The following is a 27,273-nucleotide window of genomic DNA, read 5'->3' as shown; positions in this document are numbered from 1 at the left end:
CTTGGGCGCTGTCCCTGTGCAATTCAGCTCACGGCGAGCACTTGAGCCACAGCACCACTTCTGGTTTTCACTACTTCTGGTTTTTCGAGTGGTTAGTTGGAGATAAGAGTCTAGACTTTCCTTTCTCGGGCTGGCTTTGAACCTCCATCCTCAGATCTCAGCCTCTTGAGTAGCTAGGATTACAGGTGTTAGCCACCAGCACGCAGCTAGCACCCAGCTATATGCTGCTTTTTAAAGAAAAGGAGTAGGGGCTGGGAAGGTGGCTCTACTGAGCGCTTGCCTTGCATGCAGGAGGCCCTGGGTTCAATTCCTCAGTATCCCATAAGCAAAAAGCCGGAAGTGGTACTGTGGCTCAAGTGGAAGAGCGCTAGCCTTGAGCTGAAGAGCTGAGGAATAGCGCCCAGGCCCAGAGTTCAGGCCCCACTACTGGCCCCCCCTCACAAAAAAAAATAATAAAAATAAAGAAAAGGAGTCAAAGGCTGAGCTCTGGTGGCTCACGCCTATTATTATAGCTGCCTATCTTAACTTTTGTTTGTTAAAGAAAAACAAAACAAATCCCTTACTTTTCTTGAATTTGTCTCAATGCAGGGGCAGAGAGTGGCTAGAGGAAAAGTGCTTATCTCTGCCTATGGAAACCTATCTACTTTCTTTACTGCTCCCTCATTAAATCTACATCACATTCAGCATCAATTTAGGAAGGCTTATTGCAAGATTGGCAATGAACTAAATCTTCAGGTACCAGAAGAGTTTATAGCTTAAGAATCATTTTTATAATACACCTAAAGTATTCTTTAGGATACTTTAGAGTTTAACATTTAAATCTGTAGACTTTGACAAAGTTCATTTGACGCTCCCCCACCCCCACCTCCCTTAATTCTAGTAGCTCTTAATTATTTAGTTAAAAGCAGTTAAGAGTCAAGATGAAAGGGAAGTACTGGGTGAGAGTGAGGGAACAGAAGACACTGTATATGAAAGGAATTGTACTCATTACCTGACTAACTTAATCCCTCGGTTCATCACCTTTATAGTAACAATAAAGCACATGAACTTAAAAAAAAAAAGCTGTTAAGAGGGAAAGAAGAGGGCTGGGAAGGTGGCTCAGTGGTAGAGCGCTTGCCTTGCATGCTAGAGGCCCTGGGTTCGATTCCTCAGCACCACATAAGCAAAAAGAAAAAAGCCGGAAGTGGTGCTGTGGCTCAAGTGGTAGAGCGCTAGCCTTGAGCTGAAGAGCTGAGGGACAGCACCCAGGCCCAGAGTTCAGGCCCCACGACCGGACCCAAAAAAAAAAAAAAAAAAAAAAGAGGGAAAGAAGACTGAAAGTCCCCAGAGGTAGAGGGTGATCTGCCTCCATACTGCCTGGGGAAGCTGCAATGTCAACCTTTCATGAGTCTCTGGATCACCAAGCTACCTTGCAGATTTCAGACACGCAAGCCTCCATAATCTAGTGAGCAGGTTCCTTACAAATAGATCTCTTTCTATGCATGTATACATATGTACAAACATACATTGTATTGATAATTTTCCTTTGCAGAACTCTAATAATGTAACAAGTTAAACTGCGCTGATCATAAAGCTAGTGTGTATCAGATCTCGAATCCAAATACAAGTACACCTAGATACTGTGCTCTTTCATCACTGCATTCAGTGATTACTAAAGAAAGGTTAAGATTTGGGGCTGGGGGGCTGGGAAGGTGGCTCAGTGGTAGAGTGCTTGCCTTGCATGCATGAGGCCCTGGGTTTGATTCCTCAGCACCACATATGCAGAAAAAGTCGCAAGTGGTGCTGTGGCTCAAGTGGTAGAGCACTAGCCTTGAGCTGAAGAGCTGAGGGACAGCACCCAGGCCCAGAGTTCAGGCCCCACAACTGGCAAAAAAAAAAAAAAAAGATTTGGGGTTGGGAAGGTGGCTCAGTGGTAGAGAGCTTGCCTTGCATGCATGAGGCCCTGGGTTCAATTCCTTAGTACCACATAAGCAAAAAGAAAAAAGCCGGAAGTGGCGCTGTGGCTCAAGTGGTAGAGCGTTAGCCTTGAGCTGAAGAGCTGAGGGACAGTGCCCAGGCCCAGAGTTCAGGCCCTATGACCGGCACCCCCCCCCCCTCCCCCCCCCCCTCCCGCAAAAAAAAAGAAAGTGTATGGTCTGCTCCTGGATGGGGAGCAGACTCCACCCTCCTTGCAGCAAAGTCTCCACCCAGTACCTGCGTTACCTAGGCAACTGGGACACCAGGAAGAGGTCACACCTGCATCTGCTAAGGTCACATCTGAATTTGATGTGGCCACACCCTTCTCCGCCCATACCCTAGATAAGGCCTAGCGCAGGCCCAGAAGCCCTCTTGCTGCTCTTTTCTAGCTCTCTCTGCTTTCTCTCTGCTCTAGTTCTTTCCTCTCTCTTTCCCAGCTCTCTCATTCCCAGGCCTTTCCCAGCCACGTGGAGTGCCAACCTTGCCTGGTCCCAGCAGGTCTACTGAATAAACCTACCCCTTACCTGAATACCACGTGCGTGCTGGTGCTGTTCTTACTCGGCTACCTCTTTTTAAAAACCTAACAGAAAGATTAAGATTTACTCACCAAATAGACATTGTTTGCTGATTGCAATGAATAATACAAGTGGACAATGAAAGGACTTTTGCTAAGCGCTAGTGCATCTCTTTCAGCTTGTACCTGATGAGTCATATTTTTGTTGATCATATCTGCCTTTTTAACAACCTGTAATAGATAATATGACAAAAGACACATTTATGTTATATTACAAAATGTTCTTAGCACTCAAGGTTGCCATCATTAAAATACCAAGAATGAGAAAACATAGTTATCATTTTGATCTCACCCTAGAGGAAAATGCTAGAAAAAAAGCTGGGATGGTAAAACAAACAAAAATAAGAAAATATTACCTTCAAGACAAGTGATATTAAGTATTGCATCTATTTTGAAAAGGAAAAGGAATTAAACAAATGTTCCTTGACTGATCCGCCAAGTTTCTTTTTAATTTTTTTAATCTAGTTTTGTCTGGTATGGAGCTTGAACGCTGGGCCTGGGTACTGTCCCTGAGCTCTTCAGCTCAAGGCAAGTGCTCTACCATTTGAGCCACAGCACCACTTCCAGTTTTCTAGTGGTTAATTGGTGATAAGAGTCTCAGGGACTTTCCTGCCAGGCTGGCTTTGAACCACAATCTCAGATCTTAGCCTTCTGAATAGCTAGGATTACAGACGTGAGCCACAGGCACTAGGCTAAGTAATGTTCTTAATAGTCTACCCTCTACCCCAACCTCTGAACCTGGGACAAAAGAAGAGAAATAAAGCTGGACGTAGTGGCTCATACCTGTAATCCAGTCTACCTATTCAAGAGGCAGAGATTGGGAAGATCATAGATTCAGGTCAACCCTGAGGAAAAAAGTCATCAAGATCTCATTGCTGAGACTTGTGATGCAAGCTTGTCATCTGAATTATGTGGGAGGTCCATGCATGTCTGGGCAAAAATGTGAGATCTTATCCAAGAAGATAAAACAAGAGATCAGAGTTTGGCTCAAATGGTAAAGCACCTCCAAGCAATTACGAAGTCCTGAGGTCAAAGACCATTACTACAAAATATATGTATAGCCGTGTAATCATGAATTTTATTAATATATTACAGTTTTCAAATATTACTCATCATGTAACATCTGTAATTACATATCATTAATATGTTAACATTACCTACACTATATTAACACATACACATTTTAACGTATAATTATTTGGTGAATAGAAATAAAATCAAAATATTGGAAGTCTGTCGTCTGTTTTTCCCTTCGTGTGTGTGTGTGTGTGTGTGTGTGTGTGTGTGTGTGTGTGTGTGTCTGTGTGTGTGTACTCAGGCTCTGGTGCTCTTGCTTTTTTTTTTTTTTTTCTCTAGACTGGTGTTCTACCATTTGAGTTATGGCTACACTTCCAGCTTTTTTTTTTTAACTGGTTAATTGGAGGTAAGAATCTCACGGATTTGTCTACCCAGACTGGCTTTAATCCTTGAAACCTCTAGAGCAGCTAGGATTACAGGTGTGAGCCACCAACTCCAGCTTGTTTGCCTTTCTTAAGAATGATCAAAACTACTGAAATAGTCTCAAATGCTGTCTTATGGTTTTCAAGTTTCAAGATAACTGGTCCAAAAACAAAACTATAACCTACATTAATGTTGAAGCACTAACATGAATATTCAGTAAAATTGGGATCCATTCTCAAAACTATTACAAGAAGAAAAGACATTTATTACAATACTTTAAAACCATTAATAACAAGATAAATGGAGTCTTAGTTCTTTCATTTGAAAACTGAGAGGCTGAGCATTTGCCAAGCATGACAGTGGCTTTAGACTGGATCCCCAACACCGTAAACAAAAAGAAAAGAGAAGGGAATTGATAAAAGCAAGCCAGCAATGTGATAATACTTATCTCTGTAAGGATATGTTTGTTTTGTTCATCAATGTAACCTAAGGTCCTGAAATATTGACTGAACAAATTAATCGCTATTTTCATTTCAAGGATTGATGAAGAAAAAACATTGTGAACAAGATTTTTGTTTCTCCCTGATTAGGAAGCAACAATTTCAATGGGTTGAGTTGTGAAAGATCAGAGAAGGGAAGATAAGATAAAACTTTATACAAAGTAAAATGGATAAGAAGCAGAGAAGTGGAAGAAAAACAGGAAGAAACCAACAGAAATAAAATCTTAGAGGCAGGAAAATACACAGCTTTGGAAGACTAGTCTTCTGGTGTTACTACAACAAAGGGTATGCGCAAAACACAGTGGAGCTCTATATCCACATTTTGCAAGTATGATTCCTTTCCTAAGGCACCTGGACTTTAGCTTGCATGTCATAGCCTACCTAATGAATAAAAAATAAAGGTAACAATTCCAAAGCTAGTGATCCCAGCTACTCAAGAGGCTAAGATCTGAGGACTGTGGTTTGAAGCCAGCCCTGGCAGGTAAAGTCCTTATCTCCATAAATGAAGCTGTGGTTCAAGTTGTAGAGTGCTAGCTTTGAGCAAAGGAGGCTCAAGGACAGAGGCCAGTTCCAGAGTCCAAGCCCAAACACCACTCCCTTCTCCTTTACACAAAGGTAACAGTTCCATTAGACTAAATATGAAAACAAGGGGGCTGGGAAGGTGGCTCAGTGGTAGAGTGTTTGCCTTGCATTCATGAGGCCCTGGGTTCAATTCCTCAGCACCACATAAGCAGAAAAAGCCTGAGTGGCACTGTGGCTTAAGTGGTAGAGCGCTAGCCTTGAGCTGAAGAGTTCAGGGACAGCATCCAGGCCTAGAGTTCAGGCCCCATGACCAAAAAACCCCAAAAAATCAAAAACCAAAAACCAAAAAAACAAAGGAAAAAAAATATGAAAACAAGTCCTGATGAATCTCAAGAAACAAAAAAAAGGGGGGGAGGGGGCTGGGAATGTGGCTTAGTGGTAGAGTGCTTGTCTAACATGCATGAAGCCCTGGTTTCGAGTCTTCAGTACCACATACAGAAACAGAAAAAAGCCAGAGTTGGTGCTGTGGCTTAAGTGGTAGAGTGCTAACCTTGAGCAAATGAAGCTCAAGGACAGTGCCCAGGCCTTTTGTTCAAGCCCCAATACTGGCCAAAAAAAAAAAGGAAGCGAAAGACCATATATTGTATGATTCCACTTAAATGTGAAATCGCCCTAAAAGAAATATGTGGAGAGGTAGAAACTACAGATTAGTGCTTCCTTGTGGCTGATATATGAAGGCAGGAAATCACTGTAGATGGAAGGAAATGTCCTTTTAGGACAGTAGATATTCTTTTTGTTTTTGTTTTTTTTTTGGTTAGTCATGGGGCTTGAACTCTAGGCCTGGGCACTGTCCCTGAGCTCTTCAGCTCAAGGCTAGCACTCTACCACTTGAGCCACAGCGCTACTTCTGCCCTTTTCTGTTTATGTAGTGCTGAGGAATTGAACCCAGGGCCTCATGAATGCAAGGCAAGCCCTCTACAGCTGAGCCACCTTCCTAGCCCTGGGCAGTGAATATTCTTTTTTTTTTGTCTGTCGTGGGGCTTGAACTCTGGGCTTGGGTGCTGTCCCTGCACTCTTCAGCTCAAGGCAAACACTCTACCACTTGACCTACAGCGCCACTTCTGGTTTTCTAGTGGTTTATTGGAGATAGGAGTATCACAGCCTTTCCTGCCTGGGCTGGCTTTGAACCAAGATTCTCAGATCTCAGCCTCCTGAGTAGCTAGGATTACAAGTGTGAGCTACCGGCACCCGGCTGAATATTCTTAAAGTTAGATTGTGGTGATAGTTTCAAAACTATTCAATTTACTAAAAGCCACTGAATTTTAAGTAAATAATAAATAAAATTAAAAACTGGATTGTGGTGATAGTTACAGAACTACTTTACTAAAAGCTATTGAATGGTAAATAAATAAAATGAAAGCCTCAGCTTGGGTAGTGACTTAGGAATGGAAAGGCAGGAATAAAAATGTAAGAGGGCTGGGAATGTTCCTTAGTGATAGAGTGCTTGCTTAGCATGCATGAAGCCCTGGGTTTGATTCCTTGGTACCATAAAAACAGAAAAAGCCAGAAGTAGTGCTGTGGCTCAAGTGGTAGAGTGCTAGCCTTTTGCAAAAGAAGCTCAGAACAGTGCCCAGGCCTTGAGATCAAGCCCAAGGCCTGGCAAAAAAAACACCCCCCAAAAATGTCTTAAGAGACAGAATTGGTAAGACTAGTTATGAGCTATAATAACTGGAGTAAGAAAAATAAAATGACTCATCTTCCTTGAAGGATGAGATGATGTTTTTTCTGTTAAATGGAGATTCAGAGTTTAGGCACTTAATATAGAAGATTGTTTACAATGAGGCAAGTATAATTTGGAGGTGCACACTAGATGCCCTGTAGACCTTGCCTTTCCTTTATCATATACACACGTTGCTTAAAACTGGGTCATTTACAACCTTGGGAGTGGATGAAAACCGAGCGCACAAAACTGCTTGAAATAAGTGTGGAAAGTATTTAGAATGACATAAACTGTTGTATGGACAAATTCTTGATTTACGACATATTTCAGCTTACTCTCTAAATATATGGGCAATTTAAGTACCAAGAGAAAAGTTTGAATAGAAAAAAAATGGTTACTTCTTTTTATTGAGGCAAAATCTCACTATGGAAAAAAAGGCTTGCCTTGATCTTGAACTTGCCATCTTCAGGAAATGTTAGAATTACAACTAGGCACCAAGAAAGTTAGTTTAATTAGATTTTGTTGTTGTTGTTGGACAAGAGTTGCGATATTAATCTATCATCAGATGGGTAGAAGTAATATATAATTAGAAACAGCTATTACAAACACAATGAACGTTTCCTACTTAATCCTGGCAAAAGTCTGAACTAGTAAAAAGAAGATGCAGACAACGAGCAGCTATGACTAATTGAAAAGATTTCCTAACCAACCGGGCGTGGTGGCTCCAGCCCCGAAATCCCAGCACTCGCGAGGCTGACCCAGGAGGGCCGTCTGCACGACAGGACCAGACCCTGCTCCAAAAACGAAACAAAGAAACACAAATTCCCCCACAGTCCCCGCCGGAGCATTCGCTGGGTGGTCTGGGTGGTCGGGTAGCAGAAGGCTGCAGGGCCCCTTCGAGGTGAGCGCGGTGTGGGCTGACCTCAGCCCGGGCACCTGCCGCCGTCGGCGCGCAGGAAGCGGGGCGGAAGGGTCAAGGCCCCGTCTTGGTTTACTTCCACACTTCCTACCTTCACTGCGTACAGCTTGCCGCCTTTCTGCCCCAGATACACTTTCCCGAAAGCGCCACGGCTAATGGGTTTCACTATGGTGAATTCCTCAATGGAGGGAGGTCTTGGGACTGGGATCCTATTCACCGAGTGTTCACTCGCCGCGCCTCCTCCATTCTCCTCGTCCCCCGCCGCAGGCTCCATGGAAGGACAGCTACCTGACCCACCGAAGCAAGCCCCAGGCGGCCAAGGTGCCTCACCCGGTGGCAGCTCCCGCCAACAGGGTTCAAAGCGAGGCTCCGCCCCCCAACGCGCGCCGTCCGTGGCGTCACCGCGCTACGCACCGCGCGAAGCCCCGCCCCATTCCGCCTCCCTTAAGTAGATGCTAGAGGACCCGGCCTGTGTGAGTGTGGCCTCGAGCCCCTGGAACATCTCGAGCTTTCTTCTGGCTCTCCATTGACATCTGTCGTGATGAGGGAGGGACTGCAAACAGTTCGTGGCCCAGGAGAAAAGGGACTTAAAATCTGAATCGCGAGATTTGTAAAGAACCTCCCAGCTTCCAAATGAGTCTGATGGGAACTTGTCCCAGTCAAGACCTGATTATATTTCTTCCCTTCGCGATCTCCCACCCCCGCAAGAGTTGTAAACCAGTTTGGACTGTTCGGTAAAGCAATGGCCAAAGGTGCGGTTTGGAAGCTGCTGTCGTCACAGAATGTGGAGAAGCTGGATGAGCAGGAAGCAGGTGGCTGGCCCTGTACTCTTAACTTATCAAAGCATGTAATTTGCCTGAATCAGATCCCTGAGGATTTCCAGTTCATTATAAGGACGAAGAGTAATAAATTGTAATTTAAAAAAAAAAAAAAACCACATTAGCCAAAGGATTAGTTGGAACACAGATTGGTTGGGGAAGTTCTAGAAAGGCTGGAAGGCTCGACGGGGTGAATGTCGATCCTCTTTAAAAGCTTAAAAAGAAAAAAAAAAAACTACAAAACAACCCAAAAACTCCATCCAGTGTGTTTTGGGGACTCAGCAGAAACGTGAGGGCGCTACAACTTGGAGCGCTGACAAGTGGCTGTGGGCGTTCACTTGCCCCGGAAGTACTGTTGCGTGAGAGCCTTTGACTTCCGGGTCACGGTCGTCGTAGCAGCCGTAGGGGAGGCCATCTTGCATTTCTGGGAGGAGTGAGGGGGGGGAAACGGGAGGGGAGAAAAGAAGGATCGCGCCGGAGGGCTCAGCGCCTCCCTGCCGGCCGAGGACACTGGGATAGTTTCGGCGAGGCGGGCGAGGCTGCTGAGGCTCCGGAGGAGATGTTTTCCCTGTCGAGCACCGTGCAGCCCCAGGTGAGCCCGGCCTTCCGTCCCTTTTCCTGCGACCCTGCCCGGGTCTTGTTTTCTAGCTGACTGGGTGGGGTCAGTTCCGAAGTGAACCTCTGAGGGAAGCGGAGAACCCAGTGGGAGACCCGAGGCCCCGGTGGGGCCGGGGACGTGAAGGGCCGACCACCAAGCATCCGGGGCCGGGGCGTGAAGTCTGGGTGATGGAGCGAAGGCTCACCGGGTTGATGGAGTGTGATTTCTGCTGCTTTGTTCAGGGTTGGACATTCTGGGTTAGGGGTTGCGGGGGGTGGGGGGCGATGTATACAGCTTGGATATAATGTTCTTTACATCCTTCCATCTGTTTGGTTTTTCAAAAACATCTCCCACAGCTCCCTCCCCCTCCCTACCTTTTAAATGGAACTTAACCAAACATGCCATATAACTGGAGTAATCACCGTGATTTTTTTTTAAATTTTGGCCCAAATCGATTGAAATGATAATACATGTAAGTATACGCATATACTTTTACTTATTTATTTGTTGTCGTTCACTTCTTGTAGTTATAATTTTGATCCAGCCCCACCCCCATTGTTTGGTAAAGCAAAAGATAGAGCAGAGGAAAATGGTTCCAGGGAGTTTTGATAGATTACCCATTCTCTTGAGAATCGCTTGTGACAATATTTTATTCTTGATTCATTTTTAAAAATCTTTTTTATGGCACTTTTTTTTTTTTTAAGACAAACCTCTTGCAATGGTAGTCTTGAATTCCTGATACTCTTGACTCAGCCTGTGAAGACTGGGATTGCAGGATGAGGTTATAGCACTGCACCACCCTACCAGACTAGATGGTAGGCCTTCCCTCCCTTTCTTCTAAGAGAAGATTGGTCTTGAGAAAGTTCAAATTTAAATCAACTTCAGCTTCTCCCGGCCTAGCTACTCAGGAGGCTGAGATCTGAGGATCACAGTTCAAAGCCAGCCCAGGCAAGAAAGCCTGTAAGACTTATCTTTAATAAACCACTAGAAAACCGGAGTGGCCACTGTGCCTCAAGTGATAGAGCACTCACCTTGAGCTGAAGAGCTGAGAGATAGTACCCAAACCCAGAGTTCAAGCCCCACGACCAACCAAAAAAAAAAAAAATATATATATATATACATATATATATATATATATATATATATATATATAAAATTATGTTACTTAGTTTGACTTTTTTGGTACTGGGCTTAATCTCAGGACCTTTTGGTCTCACTTGGCCTTTTCAGCCACAGCTGGCACACTCCCACTTGAACTATGTATCCAGTTTTGGCTTTTTGCTAGTAAGATTCCCTGGGATTTTTTTTTTTTTTGGTGGGGGGGGGCTGGTCATGGGACTTGAACTCAGGGCCTGGACACTGTCCCTGAGCTCTTTCACTTAAAACCAGTGCTCTTCCACTTTGAGCCACAGCACCACTTCCATTTTTCTGGCAGTTAATTGGAGACAAGAGTCTCATAGACTGTCCTGGCCAGGTTGGCTTCAAACCATGGTCTTTAGATCTCAGCTTCCACTGGCACCCAGTGGATTTTTTGTGAGGACTGGCTTTGAACCATAGTCCTTGTATCTCAGCCTCCTTTAGGAACAGAATTATAAATGTGAGTCATCTTTTTTTTTTTGGTCATAGTACAGTATTCAGTAATAAAAGATGAAATGGTTATTTGTTGGGTAGCAGATAAAAGTAAGTGTAGCTTTAATATTAGTGATGCCAGGTAAAAATAAATGAATTAGCAGGGAGAACAGATATTTTAAGCATACAAGGACTATCAAAATTCTGAGTAAGGAAGGGGATTAATTAGAGGAACAAAAATAAGGCTATGATAGCTAGTGTTTAAAGGGAGTAACGTCAAAGATAAGATTGAAGTGAAACTTTTAAGACAAGAGTTTGGGTTTTAAGTGTGTTCAGAAACATTCAAGATCATAAACTGGACATTAGTGACTCCTAGTCTTAAACCTGTAATCCTAGCTACTCAGGAGGCTGAGATCTGTAGTTCAAAGCCAGTCCTATCAGGAAAAACCATTCCCCAATTGGAACTGTGGCTTAAAATCTCAGGGACAGTACCCAGGGCCAGTTTAAGCCCCAGGGCCAGCAAAAAAGCAAAAACAAACTAAGCAAAAAACATGATCATGCTTTCAATTTCAGCAAATCGGCTGGGAATGTGGCTTAGAGCATGCATGAAGTCCTGAGTTCAATTCTTCATTACCACATAAACAGAAAAAGCCAGAGATGGAACTGTGGCTCAAGTGGTAGAAGACTAGCCTTAAGCAAAATCTCAGGGACAGTGCCTAGGCCCTGAATTCAAAGCCCCAAGACTGGCAAAAAAAAAAAAAATTAATAGATCACTCTGGTTTCTTGTTATGTGGACAATAATAATAAGTCAGAAGTGGAAATTAATTGTGATCAAGGATGCTATTGCCTCAGGAGAGAGATTACTTCACTAATATGTTCGTAATGATTTTAGAAATACAGAGCTGTTTCTGGTTTGATCAGCTGGCTACAGGAAGATGCCATTCACCAGAATGAGTGTCTAGAGGAGTCCAAGCTATTGTTTGAAAAGAAAAAGTTAGATACAAACTGTTGAATAGTATTAAACTGTTGGCAACTAAATTTATTACCTTAGTTCAAGGAGGCCTTTTTCAGAAGTTACTATGTCAGGATGGAAGATATCACATGATAAAAGAGCAAGAGGGAGAAACCCCACTTCTTTGCTGCATTAATATATTCATAAAGGCAAGATCCTTATGACCTACACTTTTTCCCCTTATTCCTTTTTGGCTTTTATTATGATTGTTTGTGTTATTGAGGGTTGAACTCAAGCCTTGAGCTTGTTAGGGAGGTGCTTTGCTACTTGAGCCATGCTCCAGTCCTTTTTGGTCTCAAGTTCCAGGCTCCTTGTGCTTATGCTTTTGTAGCACACCATCTTGTCCATCTACTGGTTAAGATGGGGTCTTGTGAATTTGCCGTCTTTGCTGGCCTGGCGCTGAAATCTTTCCTGTCTCTGACTCCTGAATAACTAGGACTCAGACTTCTCTTGGATTTAAGTCAGGATCTCCCTGTGTAGGAGACAGTCCTTGAATTCCTGCTTAGCCTCCTTAGTGCTGCTGTTATAGGCATGTACCACCAAGCCTAGCCTAAACCTTTTTTTTCCTTTTGGTCTGTCATGGGGCTTGAACTCTGGGCCTGGGCACTGTCCCTGAGTTCTTCAGCTCAAAGCTAATATTCTACCACTTTGAACCACAGTGCCACTCCCAGTTTTCTGGTGGTTAATTGGAGATAAGAGTCTCCTGGTCTTTCTTGCCTGAGCTGGCTTTGAACCCAGATCCTCAGATCTTAGCCTTTTGAGTAGCTTAGGATTACAGGTGTGAATCACCGGTTCCTGGCCTAAACTCTTTTAAAGATTTCTCAGCTTTTAAGATCTCAGCTTTGAGCTAAGGGTGTGATTCTATAGTTTCTGTGTTCAAATTGTAGTACCTCAAAAAAAGTAAATAAATAAATATAAAGGTATGTTAATATTGTTAGAATGATACCTAAATATCAAAAACTGAATTTTAGGGAGAAACACACCTTCAAACCTTATCAGAAAGTTTAATAATAACCAGTTTTTATGTTTGTTATTAGAATTAAATGAACTAGGTAAGACAAATTACAGACCTTGGCTTATGGAAAGAACTCATTTTAATTTATTCAACAAATATTTAGCACTCATTGTGTACACTTTGCTTAAGAGACATAGTATTGACTAATAAATAAAACCCTTTGCCACATGGAGCTTACCTTCTAGTTGGAGACTATATCATTAAAAAACTAATTTCTGTGATCTTGTTGACAAAGAGCTATAAAATCATGTATGTACACATGGGTATGTACATTAGAGTTTGAACTTGGGCCTTGCTTTCCATCAGCTTTCTTGCTCACAGCTGCTGCTCTATCACTGGAGCCATAACTCTAGTGCTGCATTTTACTAGTTAATTGGAGACGGAGTCTCAAAGACTTTTCTACCCAGGCTATCTTTGAACTGATACCCTCCAGTACTCATCCTCCTGAATAGCTAGGATTATAGGTGTGAGCTACCAGCTTCCAGCCTATAAAATTCTTGAAATTTTCTGAGTTATAATTCACAAGCCCCTATTGATCACATCTGTGTTTTTTATATTATGGTAACTTTTTATACTCCCTAAATGCCAGTGTAGGGATTCCAGTATAATCACTTGGAAAACAGTGATTACAGAATGTACTTTTATTCCCATCCCTCTGGGGGAGGGAAAAGCAGGACTCGAAGAGTTCTATTAATGACTTGAAGGGCAAATACAGTCTGCCTTTAGTTGGTGAGTGAATGCATATATTCACATAGCAAAAGATATCATACCCTGCCTCCAATAAATGACTAGGGACCCTTCAGACCTATTCATCTTCAAGTCGCTATTCATTTCTGTCAGATTATAGACATATAAACAGTTTCCTGAGTTCTGTGAGACTTTCTAATGAATTAGAGAAGGTTGTGGGAATTCCTTATTTATAACTAGTTGATGAGGTATATGAATGGTCTGGGACTTGTGCATGGCATCTAAAGTGGGGGCATTAGTAGGGTGTGCTATCTCCAGACAGGGTCAGAAAGTGTTAGAGAATTGCAAAGAAAACACCCTAAAAAGAGAGGTAATCAGTATACAGATAAATAGTATTTAAGTTGTTAATGAAAAGTGCTAAAAGAAAACAATAGAGCAGAGATCATATTTTTTAGAAGAAAATCACTGAAATATTAGGGCAACCAGGGGAAAGTCTTATGAAAAGATGACTTGAACAAAGAACTGAAGGGACAGTGAGAGCAAATTATGTTACTAACTAGACAAAAGGGAGTGCATGGTGCAAAGACTTTGAGGTAAGAGTGTGCCAGTTGTGTTCCAGGAACATCAAGAGATCAGTGGTATTGGAGCTTAGAGAAAGAATGGGTACGTAGGAGGAGGAGGCCAAGTTGTATTTTAAAGTCCTACAGTTGTTGGGACTTTAGCTTTTACTCTGAGAAGTCATTGGATGGATTTGAGCAGAATGTTAACTGATTTTGGTTTTAATGTAATCACTTTTTTTTTTCTCCTATTACTGGGGCCTGAACTCTGGGCTTGGACATTGTCACTTAGCTCTTTGGCTCAAGGCTATCATTCTACCACTTGAGCCACACCTCCATTTCTGGCTTTTTGGTGGTTAGAGATGAGCCTCTCAGTGGACTTTCCTGCCTAAGATTGCTTTGAGCCATGATCTATAGATCTTAGCCTCCTGGGTAGCTAGGATTACTGGCATAAACCACTGCATATGGCACTCTAGTCACTTTTAGTCTGTGCTTGGAATGCACTGCAGCTGGATAAGGACTCAAGATGATGATATAGAACAAGATGTTGGCAAGTTGAAAAGTTTAAGATCTGCTTGTAAATTGCTTAATGTATATGAAATACCTCATTTTGCCCAATGTCATTTATTTTGCTACTCTTACTGATGACTTCTCTAGCTTTTCCCTGTTTGTGCTGATAATAATGTGTAAACATTATTTCCTTAAATTTCTAAGCCAGGCACTGGCATAATTACAGGAAATAATTACAGGTTCACAACCTGTAATCTTAGCTACTCATGAAGCAGATCTGAGGATCAGTTCAAAGCCAGCCCTGGGCAGCAAAATCTGAGAGACTGTCTCTAAAAAAACTACTAAAAAAAAGGCTGGAAGTGGAGCTGTGGCTTAAGTGATATAGCACTAACCTTGAGTAAAAGAAGTTCAAGGATAAAGACTTACAAAAATAAAAAATTCCTAGAAGGTAGTTGGAATAAGAAATATATGTATTTTCATACTTTAAATTCATATGTCCAGCATAGTATCCTGAAAGAATAGATTCATTTTCTTCTACCAACATTAAAAGGATACTTCCAAATTTTATTTATTTATTTTTATTTTTTTAATTTTTTTGTCCATCGTGGGGCTTGAACTCTGGGCCTGGGCGCTGTCTCTCAGCTCTTCAGCTTAAGGCTAGCACTCTACCACTTGAGCCACAGTACCACTTCCTGTTTTCTGAAGAGTCTCACAGTCTTTGCTGCCCAGGCTGGCTTTGAACCCCGATCCTCAGATCTCAGCCTCCTGAGTAGCTAGGATTACAGGCGTGAGCCTCCAGTGCCCAGCAGAATTTTTTTTTTTAATGCCAGTTCTGGGACTTGAGTTCAGGGCCTGGGGGCTATCCCTTAGGATTTTTTTTTTCCACTCAAGGCTGGCATTCTACCACAGCTACAGCTACAGCTCCATTTCCAGCTTTCAAATAATTAATTAGAAATAAGAGTCTTGGGGCTGGGAAGGTGGCTCAGAGGTAGAGCACTTGCCTTGCATGCATGAGGTCCTGGGTTCGATTCCTCAGCACCACATAAGCAAAAAGAACACAGCCAGAAGTGGCACTGTGGCTCAAGTGGTAGAGCACTAGCCTTGAGCTGAAGAGCTCAGAGACAGCGCCCAGGCCCAGAGTTCAGGCCCCACGACTGGACCCTCATCCCTTCCTCCCCCCCCCCCCCCCCAAAAAAAAAAAAGAGTCTCACAGACTGTCTTGCCTAGGTTAGCTTTGAACCACCATCCTCAAATCTCAGCCTCCTGAGAAGCTAGGATTACAGAGGTGAACCACCCAGTGCTTGGCAAGTAGTTAGAACTTTTTTGGGGGGGGGTGGGGGTTTGGTCGTGGGGCCTGAACTCTGGGCCTGGGCTTTGTCCCTCAGCTCTTCCGCCCAAGGCTAGCGCTCTACCATTTGAGCCACAGCGCCACTTCTGGCTTTTTTCTTTTTGCTTATGTGGTGCTGAGGAATTGAACCTAGGGCCTCAGGCATGCAAGGCAAGCGCTCTACCAATGAGCCACCTTCCCAGCCCAGTAGTTAGAATTTTTAACATTGTGTGTGTGTGTGGGGGGGGGGGGGGCAAGTAGTTAGAATTTTTAATGTGTGTGTGTGGCAAGTAAAATTTTTAGTGTGTGTGTGTGTGTTGATGGAGATCAAATCCAAGGCCTTGTGCTTGGTAGGCAAGTACTCTACTACTGAGCTATACTTTCAACCCAGTGTATAGTTTTGATAAACATTATATGTTTATAATATGGAAATTGTTTCTGTTTTTATTAAAACTATTTAATTTTAATTTTCTTTTTTCTAGGTTACAGTTCCTCTCAGTCATCTCATCAATGCCTTCCATTCACCAAAAAAAACATCTTTTTCTGCCAATACATCAGTTTCTCAAAACCAGCACCGAGATGTAGTTCCTGAGCGTGAGGCTCCCAGCAGTGAGGTAATATTTTTTTATCCAATTGGCTTGAAAAAGCCCTTTTTGTTTTTATTTTTGATTTGTATTGTAATTGTAAGAGTTTAGCTATAAAGCCCAAGCTGACCACAAAACTCAGGTGATCTTCCAGCATTGGAATTAGAGGTATTATATTCTGCCATGTCTAGCTGAAAATTCCTTTAGTATTTTTTTTGTGATTGTGCTGGTCCTGGGACAGGAACTCAGGTCCTGGGTGCTATTCCTGAGCTTCTTTTGCTCAAGGCTAGAACTCTAACACTTGAGCCACAGTGCCACTTTTGGATTTTTCTGCATAGTTTTTTGGAGATAAAAGCCTCAGGGACTTTCCTGCCCAGGCTAGCTTCAAACTTTTCAGCCTTCTGAGTAGGCTAGGATTATAGGCATGAGCCATCAGCTCCTGGCAATTTTAGTCATTTTTGATTAACTATATTTAGATATTTGTATTAACATGCTTCCTGCCTTTAGTAATTAAAGACAGGTAATTCTGACTTTTAGTGTATGTATTGAAAAATTATTTTTAGTCATTTAATTTTTTTTTATTTTGTTTTTTGTTGTTTTTTTTTTGGGTCCGGTCGTGGGGCCTGAACTCTGGGCCTGAGCACTGTCCCTCAGCTCTTCAGCTCAAGGCTAGTGCTCTACCACTTGAGCCACAGCGCCACTTCCGGGTTTTTTCTTTTTCCTTATGTGGTGCTGAGGAATTGAACCCAGGACCTCAGGCATGCAAGGCAAGTGCTCTACCTCTAAGCCCACTTCCCAGCTGAATTTTTTTTAATTTTTCATTTGGCATTGCATTTGGTATTCACCTCCTTGTCTCCTTTTTGATATTCAGTATAGGGTATAGGTAATTGAAGGTAAGATGTTAAATTAAGAAACTATGATTTTAGTATTCATAAGATTATAAAATCAATGTTGCCCAGAATATAAGCAATTATAAACTTAATCATTTATAAGGCTCATTGATGGTATGGTTACTTAGAAGGTCAGAATACATTTTTCATGGAAAAGTTATTGTAGTCTGTAGTTTTACAAGTTTCCCTAAACTATAAATAGCCTATGTTCATATTTCTGATATAAGAAGCCATGACAAAAGTAACAGGAAAAATACAAAAGGCATTTGCTGGGGGCTGGGAAGGTGGCTCAGTGGTAGAGCACTTGCCTTGCATGCTTGAGGCCCTGGGTTCGATTCCTCAGCACCACATAAGAAAAAAGCCGGAAGTGGCGCTGTGGCTCAAGTGGTAGAGCGCTAGCCTTGAGCTGAAGAGCTGAGGGACAGTGCCCAGGCCCACAGTTCAGGCCCCACTACCGGACCCAAAAAAAAAAAAAAAAAATACAAAAGGCATTTGCTTGACCAGGGAGGGAGCATTTATCATTTATCCTAGGGTTAGTTTTAGCATATTTTTTTTTTCCTGAGACATATTTCCTCATGTAGCCTAAGCTAGCTTTAAGCGTAAGCTGGTCTCTAACTCTACCTTAACCTTCTGAATGTTAAGGTCACAGGCATTGAGCCACTACCACAATTGATAAAGATAAATTTTTAATTTGTATTTGCTATCTTTGCTATTGCCTTTTATTTTGCCCAGTACTACTGCTGCTGTGTGTGTGTGTGTGTGTGTGTGTGTGTGTGTGTGTGTGTGTGTGTGTGTGTGTGTGTGTGTGTGTGTGTGTGTGTGTGTGTGTGTGTGTGTGTGTGTGTGTGTGTGTGTGTGTGTGTGTGTGTGTCTGGGCATTGTCCTTCAGCTCAAGGCTAGCGCTCTACCACTTGAATCACAGTGCCACTTCTGGGTTTTTCTGTTTATGTGGCACTGAGGAATCGAACCCAGGGCCTCATGCATGTGAGACCAGCACTTTACCACCACTCTGTCACCTTCTCAGCCCACTACTACTTCTTTCTATAGTGCTTCTATTGTGCTGACCCAGAATACAGTCAAAATACAATGAAGTTGAGTTTATAAATTATTTGTTTTGGGGCTGGGAAGGTGGCTCAGTGGTAGAGCGTTTGCCTTGCATGCATGAGGCCCTGAGTTCGATTCCTTAGCACCACATAACCAGAAAAAAAAAGCCGGAAGTGGTGCTATGGCTCAAGTGGTAGAGTGCTAGCCTTGAGCTGAAGAGCTGAGGGACAGCGCTCAGGCCCAGAGTTCAGGCCCATGACCGGACCCAAAAAAAAAAAAAGAAGAAAAAAAAAATTATTTGTTTTATTTTGTTTTTTTGGGTCCGGTTGTGGGGCCTGTACTCTGGGCCTGGGAGCTGTCCCTCAGCTCTTCAGCTCAAGGCTAGCACTCTACCACTTGAGCCGTAGCGCCACTTCTGGCTTTTTTCTTTTTGCTTATGTGGTGCTGAGGAATCGAACCCAGGGCCTCAGGCATGCAAAGCAAGCCTGCTCTACCACTGAGCCACCTTCCCAGCCCGAGTTTATAAATTATTGTAAGTGATTATTATTAGAATAATTAGGCAGTATAGTATAATGTAAGCAAAATGACCTGGTGTGCTATACTTCACCCAGAAAGTACTGTCTTACATTCTTACCATTTTAAATGTTTGTCAGAATAGTGTTAGATGAGAGTACTTAAGTAAAGAGAAAAACGCATAAAGCATTTGATTTGAATTGATTTGATTTTTTTAAAAAAGATTTTTAAATGCTGGTATTGGGGCTTGAATTCAAAGCCTGTGCTTTCCCTTCACTTTTTTGCTGGTGCTCTGCTACTTGAGCCACAGCCCCACTTTCATCTATTTGCTGGTAATTGGATATAAAAGTCTTTTGGACCTCCCACCAGGCTAACTTTTTTGCCCAGGCTGTCTTTTCAGCCTCCTGAGTACCTATGATTGCAGGTGGGAGGCTTCAGCCCCTGGCGTTTCATTTGATTTCTGATTTCTATGAGTCATAAAGTTTATAACTTCAATGATGATATTTTGATTTGAAAGAATTTTTTCCTACTCATACCAAAATGTCTTCTCTATTTAAGGATATCATCAGAGATAAAGTTTTTTTTTTTAAATTAGCTTATATTAGTAATACAGAGGGGCGTTTTGTGGTTAAATTTCTGCATTTTTATAATACATCCCAATCAATCTTATCCTTCTATGAGATACAGTTTGTTTTTAACTTTTGTTAAATCACATATGGCTGACTTCAGTCAAAGCAGGAATATATAGTATTTTCATCATGTGTATCTTAAATAGTAAAATGCTAATGTAGTTATTCGATTAAAATGTCTATATCGTGTGCTCGGTAATGCCAGCTACTCAGGAAGCAGAGATAGGATAATCATTGTTCAAAATCAGTTTGAGCAAAAGTTAACAAGATTCTATCTCAAGAAACAAGCTCTAGGAATAGTGATACTCCTGTGATCCCAGCTATGTGGGAGGCTGGGTAGGAGGATTGCCAGCCAAGGCTGGCAGACAGAAGTCAGTGACTATTGTGAAAACAAACTAACGCAAAAGAACTGGGAATATGGTGTAATCAGTAGCATACTTGCCTAGCAAGTAGTACCTCAGAATTGCAGGGGAAATTAAGGTCCATATTGTTTCTGATATTAAATAATCTTTAAATTAAATATCTCAAAAATATTAATGTTTATTTGGTTGACTTAATCTTTTTCAGCCTGCACTTAATTTAAGGGACCTTGGAATATCTGAATTAAGAATTGGGCATATTGACCAACTGATAGAAAATCTACTTCCTGGATTTTATAAAGGCAAAAATGTATCTTCCCATTGGCATACATCTCATGTCTCTGCACAATCCTTCTTTGAAAATAAATATGGTATGGTAATGCATTTGTGGTTCCAATTAAAACAAACCATTTTAGTATTACTAATCATAGTTATAATAAATACCTTTTTAACACTTATTTTGTGACAGCTTTCCTGAGTTTTTCTTTTATTATTTTTATTGGGATTTTTTAAAGAAGCTCAATAGTATAAAATGTCATGGTAATGACTCTAGAGTTTCCTTTCTTTTTTAAAATACATCACTGCTGGGCACTGGTGGTTCACACCTCTAATCCTAGCTACTCACGACCTGAATTCTGAAGCTTGAAGCTAGCCCTCACAAGTCCCTCTTTTATCTCCAATTAACAACCAGAAACCTGAAAGTGTAGTTATGGCTTAAATGGTAGAGTGTTAATCCTGAGCAAAAAAGCTCAAGCACAGTGCCCAGTATTTAATTCAAGCCCTAGGACCGGCATTGAAAAAAAAAAAAAAGGTTTATATTGAAATGCTAGATTTACAGAAAAGCTTCAAAGATATGGAGAATTTCTATATTCCCTTTACTTTATGTCCCCTAATGTTGACATCTTGTATCACAAGCACAGTACATTTGTCTAAATAAGAAATTGACATTGGCATAGTATTTTAAATTAAATACAGACTAAATCATCTAACTCATTTAACTCAATAATTAATTTTCCTACTAGTGTTCTTTTTGTGTCATAGATTTTAAGGCAGCATAGCACATCATATTTAGGAGAATAGATTGTTATTATTTTACTTTCAGGTGAAGTCATTAAGTTCCAAGTAACATTCTAATTTCTGAGACTACATTTATGAAGAAACAGTCTTGGGATGTCTACATAGTTTGTTAATTGAGACTACTACAGTCTAGTATTAAACCATTTATTATAACAAATGGCCCTGTACTGTAGTCTGTTGAAAGGGATGTTAGATTCATGAAGTTTCTTTTTGTTGTGATGCTGGGGATTGAACCTAGGTTATTGTGCAAGCTAGGCAAATGTTGTACCACTGATCTATTTTCCCAGTCCATGAGTTAAACAGGGATGGTAGAACTTATTAAAACAATGAAATATGTTTCATGTTGATGGAAGAATTCTGAGTTTGAACTCATTTTCCCAGTCCATGAGTTAAACAGGGATGGTAGAACTTATTAAAACAATGAAATATGTTTCATGTTGATGGAAGAATTCTGAGTTTGAACTCAATCTGTTTCTTTTGTTTTTATGCCTCTTTCTTCAGTACTTGGCACATAGTAATGTTCAGTAAAATAAAATTTTTGTTATTATTACTCCTACGTATTTATGTTTCATTTAAGGTTCTTTCTAATACTGCCAGCTGCTTTCTTTATTTAAACAGTCATATGTTTATTTGCTTGACTAAGAGTTCAGTTACTGAAATCTAACTAGACACACAAATAGATGATAAACATTGTTTCTTATGTTGCTACTGCCAAACATATCCCTAGCATCTTAGATACAAAGTAAGATGGAATGCATCCATCAAGAATTTAGGAAGAATTACTGAAATGTTCATGAAATATGGCTTTAGGGAAAAGAAGGTTCTTTGTACCTAGTGATTATGGAAAGCTTTAAGTTAGAACAGAAATGATTTTAGCATAAACATGTATGTGTGCATATATTACCTATGCTTATTTGAATTTAGTTTTATGTATAGTCTTATTCGTATGTTAGATAAGAAAAGCAATATAACTACAGTGATAGTACAATTTAAAAGCTGTGATATGTAGTAAAGTAGATTAATGGTTTTATAAAAGCATAATCAATATATAGACAAAAGGTGAAATTTATTATATTGTGACTTTTTAAATTATTTGATAAAATTATTTGTTTCATATGATTTTTGTGTATTTAGTTTGTCAATTAGGAAATTTACTTTTTTTAATTTCCCTCTAGGTTACATAGATATGTTTAGTGCTTTACGTTCCTCTTGCTTGTACAGACAACATTCAAGAACTATTCAAAACATTTGTTCAGATCTTCAGTGCTGGCCAGGTATGAAACAACTATTTATATTGAAAAATGCAATATATTCATTTAATAAGTTTGTCTTTCTTAGCAACGTCTTATAAACATAAGCATCTGTTGCTGTATATAGTAGGCCTTGTTTAGTATAAGTAGTTCTAGGTAAAAATTTTAGGATCTTTCTAAGCCCAGACTGCTTTCAAACTCAACAATCCTCCTGCCTTAGCTTTCAAGTGCTAGGACTCCAGGTGTGTGCCACTATACCCCACTTTCCATATATATACATTTTATATATATTCCATATACACATATATGTACACACACACACACACACATATATTTCAGTCATGAGGCTTAACCTCAGGGTTAAGACACTGTCCCTGAGCTCTTTTGCTCAAGGTTAGTGCTCTACTACTTTTGAGCTATAGCTACACTTCTAGTTTTCTGGAACTTAGAAAAAGCCATAAAGTAAAATAACTTAAAATAGCAAAATAAAACAATTCTGACAGTGAGAAATCCCACAGATACAATGAAAGATTTAAATGCTACAAGGTAGTACATAGTTTTATTTCATTAATAAAGTACTAAAATATCCCCTCTCTACAGTATTTTTACAATAAAAAAACATTTTTTATAAAAGTGCTGAAACAGGCAATTGTATGAGCTATAAGTTAGCACAATGGACCAAAGCTCAACTTTTCATTTAAGTAAAATTATATCCTGCTATTTTTAATATAGTTTTATCTATGTTAATTTCTATCTTTAAAAAAATATAGCCAGGTACCAGTGGCTCATGTCTATGATCCTAGCTCCTTAGGAGGCTGAGATCTGAAGATGGCTGTTCAAAGCCAACCTGGGCAGGAAAGTCCTTGAGACTCTTACCTCCAATTAACCACCAAAACCTGGAAGTGGCATTGTGGCTCAAGTGGTAGAGCACTCACCTTGAGCTGAAGAGCTCAGGGACAGTGCCCAGGTCTCTAATTGGAGATTAGAAGGGATAGGATGATAGCCATAAAGTTTGGAGAATAATCTCATTATTCTATAGATACCAGGCTCATATCTTCTAATTTTTCTAAAGTAGAGCAAGTTTATTTGAAAGTAAAAAGAAAGCCTTAAAAGGTCCCCCCAAAAGAGACTCATACTGTTTTTCTTTGCAAGATTTTTAAATTAGCATACATTAATGTTAAAAAGTAAAAAGGAAGTATCATTGTGACATTTCCATAAATCATACATTTGTATAGGATATCCTATCAATTTTGTCAATTTTGCAACTCTCTTTTTCTACCTTTCCTGCCTTCTTAAAAGCCTCCCTTCCTTTTTTGTGCCAGTACCAGGACTTTGAACTCAGGTCTTCATGCTCTTACTTGGTTTTGCTCCAAAATTTTCTTTAATATCTGGAAAGTGAGATTACAAGTTCCTATAATATATGTACAAGTTAAAAAGATGTTATCTGGTGTTTGCAACAGTATAGAAAAAAGTATACTCATTGGTGTGTGTGAGCATATATAACAGGTAGCCTTCTTTGAAAGCAAATTCAAGCCTTATAGTCCAACTTTTAGGGATTTATTCTACATGTGCTGAAGGAAATAGGTAAAGAATATTCATTGCAGTATTATTCTTGGCAATAAAATAGGGGGCCTAGAGGCATAGCTCAGTACACATGAACTTGGATTGAACCCTCAGCACTAAAATACTCTCAACAGTAAACTAACATTCATAGTTAAATTAAGACATATAAATGGCTGTTCAAGTGAGTTCACAATACATTTTGAAATATATGTATGAGATATCATTCGGAAGACAAAGAATTATGTAAAGCTATGTACTATTTCTAGAATAATTTGTATAGAAGATCAAGAATGTGCATATTATAAAAATAGACATGGAATTGTTAGCATTGGCTACTTTTGTGAAATAGCATTGAGGTTTAAGGAATTAAGATTCTTCTATTTGATACTTTTTTTTTTCTTGGGTCCGGTCGTGGGGCCTGAACTCTGGGCCTGGGCGCTGTCCCTCAGCTCTTCAGCTCAAGGCTAGCGCTCTACCACTTGAGCCATAGCACCACTTCCGGCTTTTTTCTTTTTGCTTATGTGGTGCTGAGGAATCGAACCCAGGGCCTCAGGCATGCAAGGCAAGCGCTCTACCACTGAGCCACCTTCCCAGCCCCTTTTTAAAAGTTTGTTTTTTTGTTTTGTTTTGTTTTGTTTTTTTTGGGTCCGGTCATGGGGCCTGAACTCTGGGCTTGGGCGCCGTCCCTCAGCTCTTCAGCTCAAGGCTAGCGCTCTACCACTTGAGCCACAGCACCACTTCCGGCTTTTTTCTTTTTGCTTATATGGTGCTGAGGAATCGAACCCATGGCCTCATGCATGCAAGGCAAGCGCTCTACCACTAAGCCATCTTCCCAGCCCCAAAATGGTATTACTTTCTTTTTTTGGGGGGGGGGGAGGGGTCCAGTCGTGGGGCCTCAACTCTGGGCCTGGGCGTTGTCCCTCAGCTCTTCAGCTCAAGGCTAGTGCTCTACCACTTGAGCCACAGCGCCACTTCCAGCTTTTTTCTTATGTGGTGCTGAGGAATCGAACCCAGGGCCTTGAGCATGCAAAGCAAGTGCTCTACCACTGAGCCACCTTCCCAGCCCTATTTGATACTTTTTAAAACATTTTGTAATTACCTAGAAAATACAAAGTCAATTTTTTGTATTTTGATCAGTTCTATCTATTTTAACAACTTGGCTTTTCTTTTTTTAAAAAAAAATTGTCAGAATTTATCAATGTTCTGTTATCAAAATTATTTAATGCCGAGCCCCAACAGCTATACCTATAATCCTACCTATTGAGAAGGCTAAGATCGGAGGATTACAGTTTGAAGACAGCCTGGGTAGGAAGGTCTGTGAGACTCTTATCTCCAGTTAACCACTAAAAAAGAATCAGAAGCGAAGCTGTGGCTAAGTGTAAGGCAGTAGGCCTTTAGCAAAAAAGCTCAGAAACAGCACCTAGGCCCTGAATTTAAGCCCTAGGATTAGTATACACATACATAAAATTTAAGATAACTTGACTCCTCTACTTTCCCTCCCATTAAGATGAGATAAAATATGCACAAAGATCTTTTAAAAAAAAAAAAAGTAATAGCAAAAAAATATGTAAAGCACATTGAAATGTCAGACAAAAGAAATTCATTGAAAATTTAGATACCAAGCCTACTGTGGTTGTTTATATCTTTGTAATCCTGATTACTGGGAAATGGATACTCATTCAAGGTCAGCCTAAGCAGAAATTTAGCAAGGCCCTATCTCAACAAACAAGCTGGCCATGGAGATACAGGCTTATAATTCCATGTTGGCAGAAACGTCAAAATCTAAGACCATTCCTAAGCAAAAGTAATCTGTGGAAAATAGCTAAAGGAAAAAGGGCTGGAGGCATTGCTTAAGTTTCAGAGCATGGGGCTGAGAAGGTGGCTCAGTGGTAGATTGCTTGCCTTTGTATGCATGAAGCCCTGGGTTCAATTCCTCAACACCACATAAGCAGAAAAGGCCGGAAGTGGCGCCGTGGCTCCAGTGGTGGAGAGCTATCCTTGAGCTGAAGAGCTGAGGGACAGTGCCCATCCCCAGAGTTCAGCCCCACAGTGGCCAAGAAAAAAAAAAGTTTCAGAGCACCTGTCTATTGAGCATGAAGCCCTGAGTCAAACCCAGGTACTACCAAAATAAAACCTAGATACTAACTAAAATTTGTAATTAGAGTCAGATTTATCCATCCCTTAGGCAGTTTTCTTTTAGAACAATTTACAAAGTAAATGGTACTGTTTTGTTCAGTTTTCATACAGTCTCGAGGTTTTAAGACTTTGAAATCAAGGACACGACGTCTACAGTCAACCTCTGAGAGATTAGCAGAATCACAGAATACGGCGCCATCATTTGTGAAGGTAATTAAATTTCTTTTTGCTATCCAGAAGTAATTTTCAAATTATTAAGATAATAAGGACCTTCAAGTGCTAGATTTCTGAGGGCTGGTGGTTTTTTCCCCACATTCTTTCCACCTGTGATAAGGAATTAATGAACTATAGTCATGAACATATATAGAACTCTTGGACACCTGCCTTGTCTGTACATGCTTAGTTATCATATGCTACTGTTTTTTCATATTAATCTATATCTACTGATGTGCTCTGTACTGATGAATAGCCTTCACTTAAGATAGCACACCTGGTATTCAATCTATATTTGTGTTTTGCCTTATCTCTAATGTCTCCTAATCACTAGAATTCTTTGGTTCCAACCTCAATCTCCCTCCTACCTTTCATCTCTTCCTCATTCATTCTTCTTTCCTTAGTACTGGACTTTAAACTGAGGATTTATACATGATAGGCAAGCAATCTACCACTGACCTGTACCCCCAGCAGTAAATATTTAACTCTCTTCATCTCTGTTGTGGCATACATATGCTATAATCATTTCTTGCCTAGATAACTATATTCTCATTTATTTTCCATGCTTCTAGTCTTGCTACCTTCAATCTTGCCTCCAGACCTGCAACTCCCAGTGTTTCTAAAATGACAGTCTAATTGCATTAGTCTCCTTTATTACCTAGCTTATCCTGGTATAACACTGTTGACTTGTTTGATCTTTCCTGACCATCTTTCTGTTCTCATCTTTCAATGTGCCAAACTCTATTCTCCTATCTTCTAGACATTTAAGTCTTAGCGGTTCTGTTTCTTCTATCTATCAGATTGTTCTTCATGCTTGTTCTTTGTGTATGGTTCTTTTCCTCACTTCCCACCCATTGGGGGTTTTTTGTTGTGTTTTTTGTTTGTTCCTTTGTTTCTTTTTGGATAGTCACTGTGTAACCTAGGCTAGCATCTAAATCTTGCTGCTTTCAGAGTGCTATGATTATTACATATGTGTACCACCACACTTGGCTGTGTAGTTTTGATGTCCTGTTCTCTTTAAGGTCTTTTGTGTCTTCCATATATAGCATTTACTTTACTACAATGAAGTGCTTCTAGTACTTATGTATCTTTCTTCAGTAGACAGAAAACTTAAAGATCAATCACTTTATCTATCCTAGGAGCTCGCTCACACAAGACCTAATATCTGGAAGGTATATAGTAAACATTTTGAAGCTTTTCCTGTAGCAGTATAAAGTTGTATGAACATCAAAGAATTAAAACCCTAAGATCACGTGACCTATTCCCTGTTCTCAGTGTAGTATTTTTACAG

At 40.6% G+C, this 27,273-nt stretch overlaps 2 protein-coding genes across 5 annotated transcripts in view; one reads left to right on the top strand and one right to left on the bottom strand.

Annotated features, from left to right (window-relative positions):
• The window catches only part of Mastl (microtubule associated serine/threonine kinase like), a 42,736-nt gene extending 34,815 nt beyond the window's left edge, over positions 1–7,921 (bottom strand). For all 3 annotated transcript variants that reach the window (XM_042686063.1, XM_042686065.1, XM_042686064.1), the window contains exons 1-2: positions 7,723–7,921; positions 2,564–2,701 (exon numbers count right to left, since the gene is read on the bottom strand). In XM_042686063.1, coding sequence (XP_042541997.1) covers positions 2,564–2,701; positions 7,723–7,905 — 321 coding nt within the window. In that variant the 5' untranslated portion in view covers positions 7,906–7,921. The remainder of the gene's footprint in view (positions 1–2,563; positions 2,702–7,722) is intronic.
• Positions 7,922–8,218: 297 nt separating this feature from the next.
• Positions 8,219–27,273, top strand: part of Yme1l1 (YME1 like 1 ATPase) — a 40,061-nt gene continuing 21,006 nt past the window's right edge. Inside the window, exons 1-5 of one of the 2 annotated variants that reach the window (XM_042686024.1) lie at positions 8,219–8,443; positions 16,207–16,338; positions 19,952–20,114; positions 21,996–22,094; positions 25,870–25,979. In XM_042686024.1, the coding sequence (XP_042541958.1) occupies positions 8,414–8,443; positions 16,207–16,338; positions 19,952–20,114; positions 21,996–22,094; positions 25,870–25,979 (534 nt within the window). In that variant the 5' untranslated portion in view covers positions 8,219–8,413. Of the gene's footprint in view, positions 8,444–8,870; positions 9,042–16,206; positions 16,339–19,951; positions 20,115–21,995; positions 22,095–25,869; positions 25,980–27,273 lie in introns of those variants that run through there. The other variant, XM_042686023.1, reaches the window with a different exon arrangement.

Source organism: Dipodomys spectabilis, unplaced genomic scaffold, assembly GCF_019054845.1.
Source record: "Dipodomys spectabilis isolate Male_0828 unplaced genomic scaffold, ASM1905484v1 ptg000096l, whole genome shotgun sequence".
Lineage (NCBI taxonomy): Eukaryota > Metazoa > Chordata > Mammalia > Rodentia > Heteromyidae > Dipodomys > Dipodomys spectabilis.
This window is presented reverse-complemented; position numbering and strand designations above follow the sequence as displayed.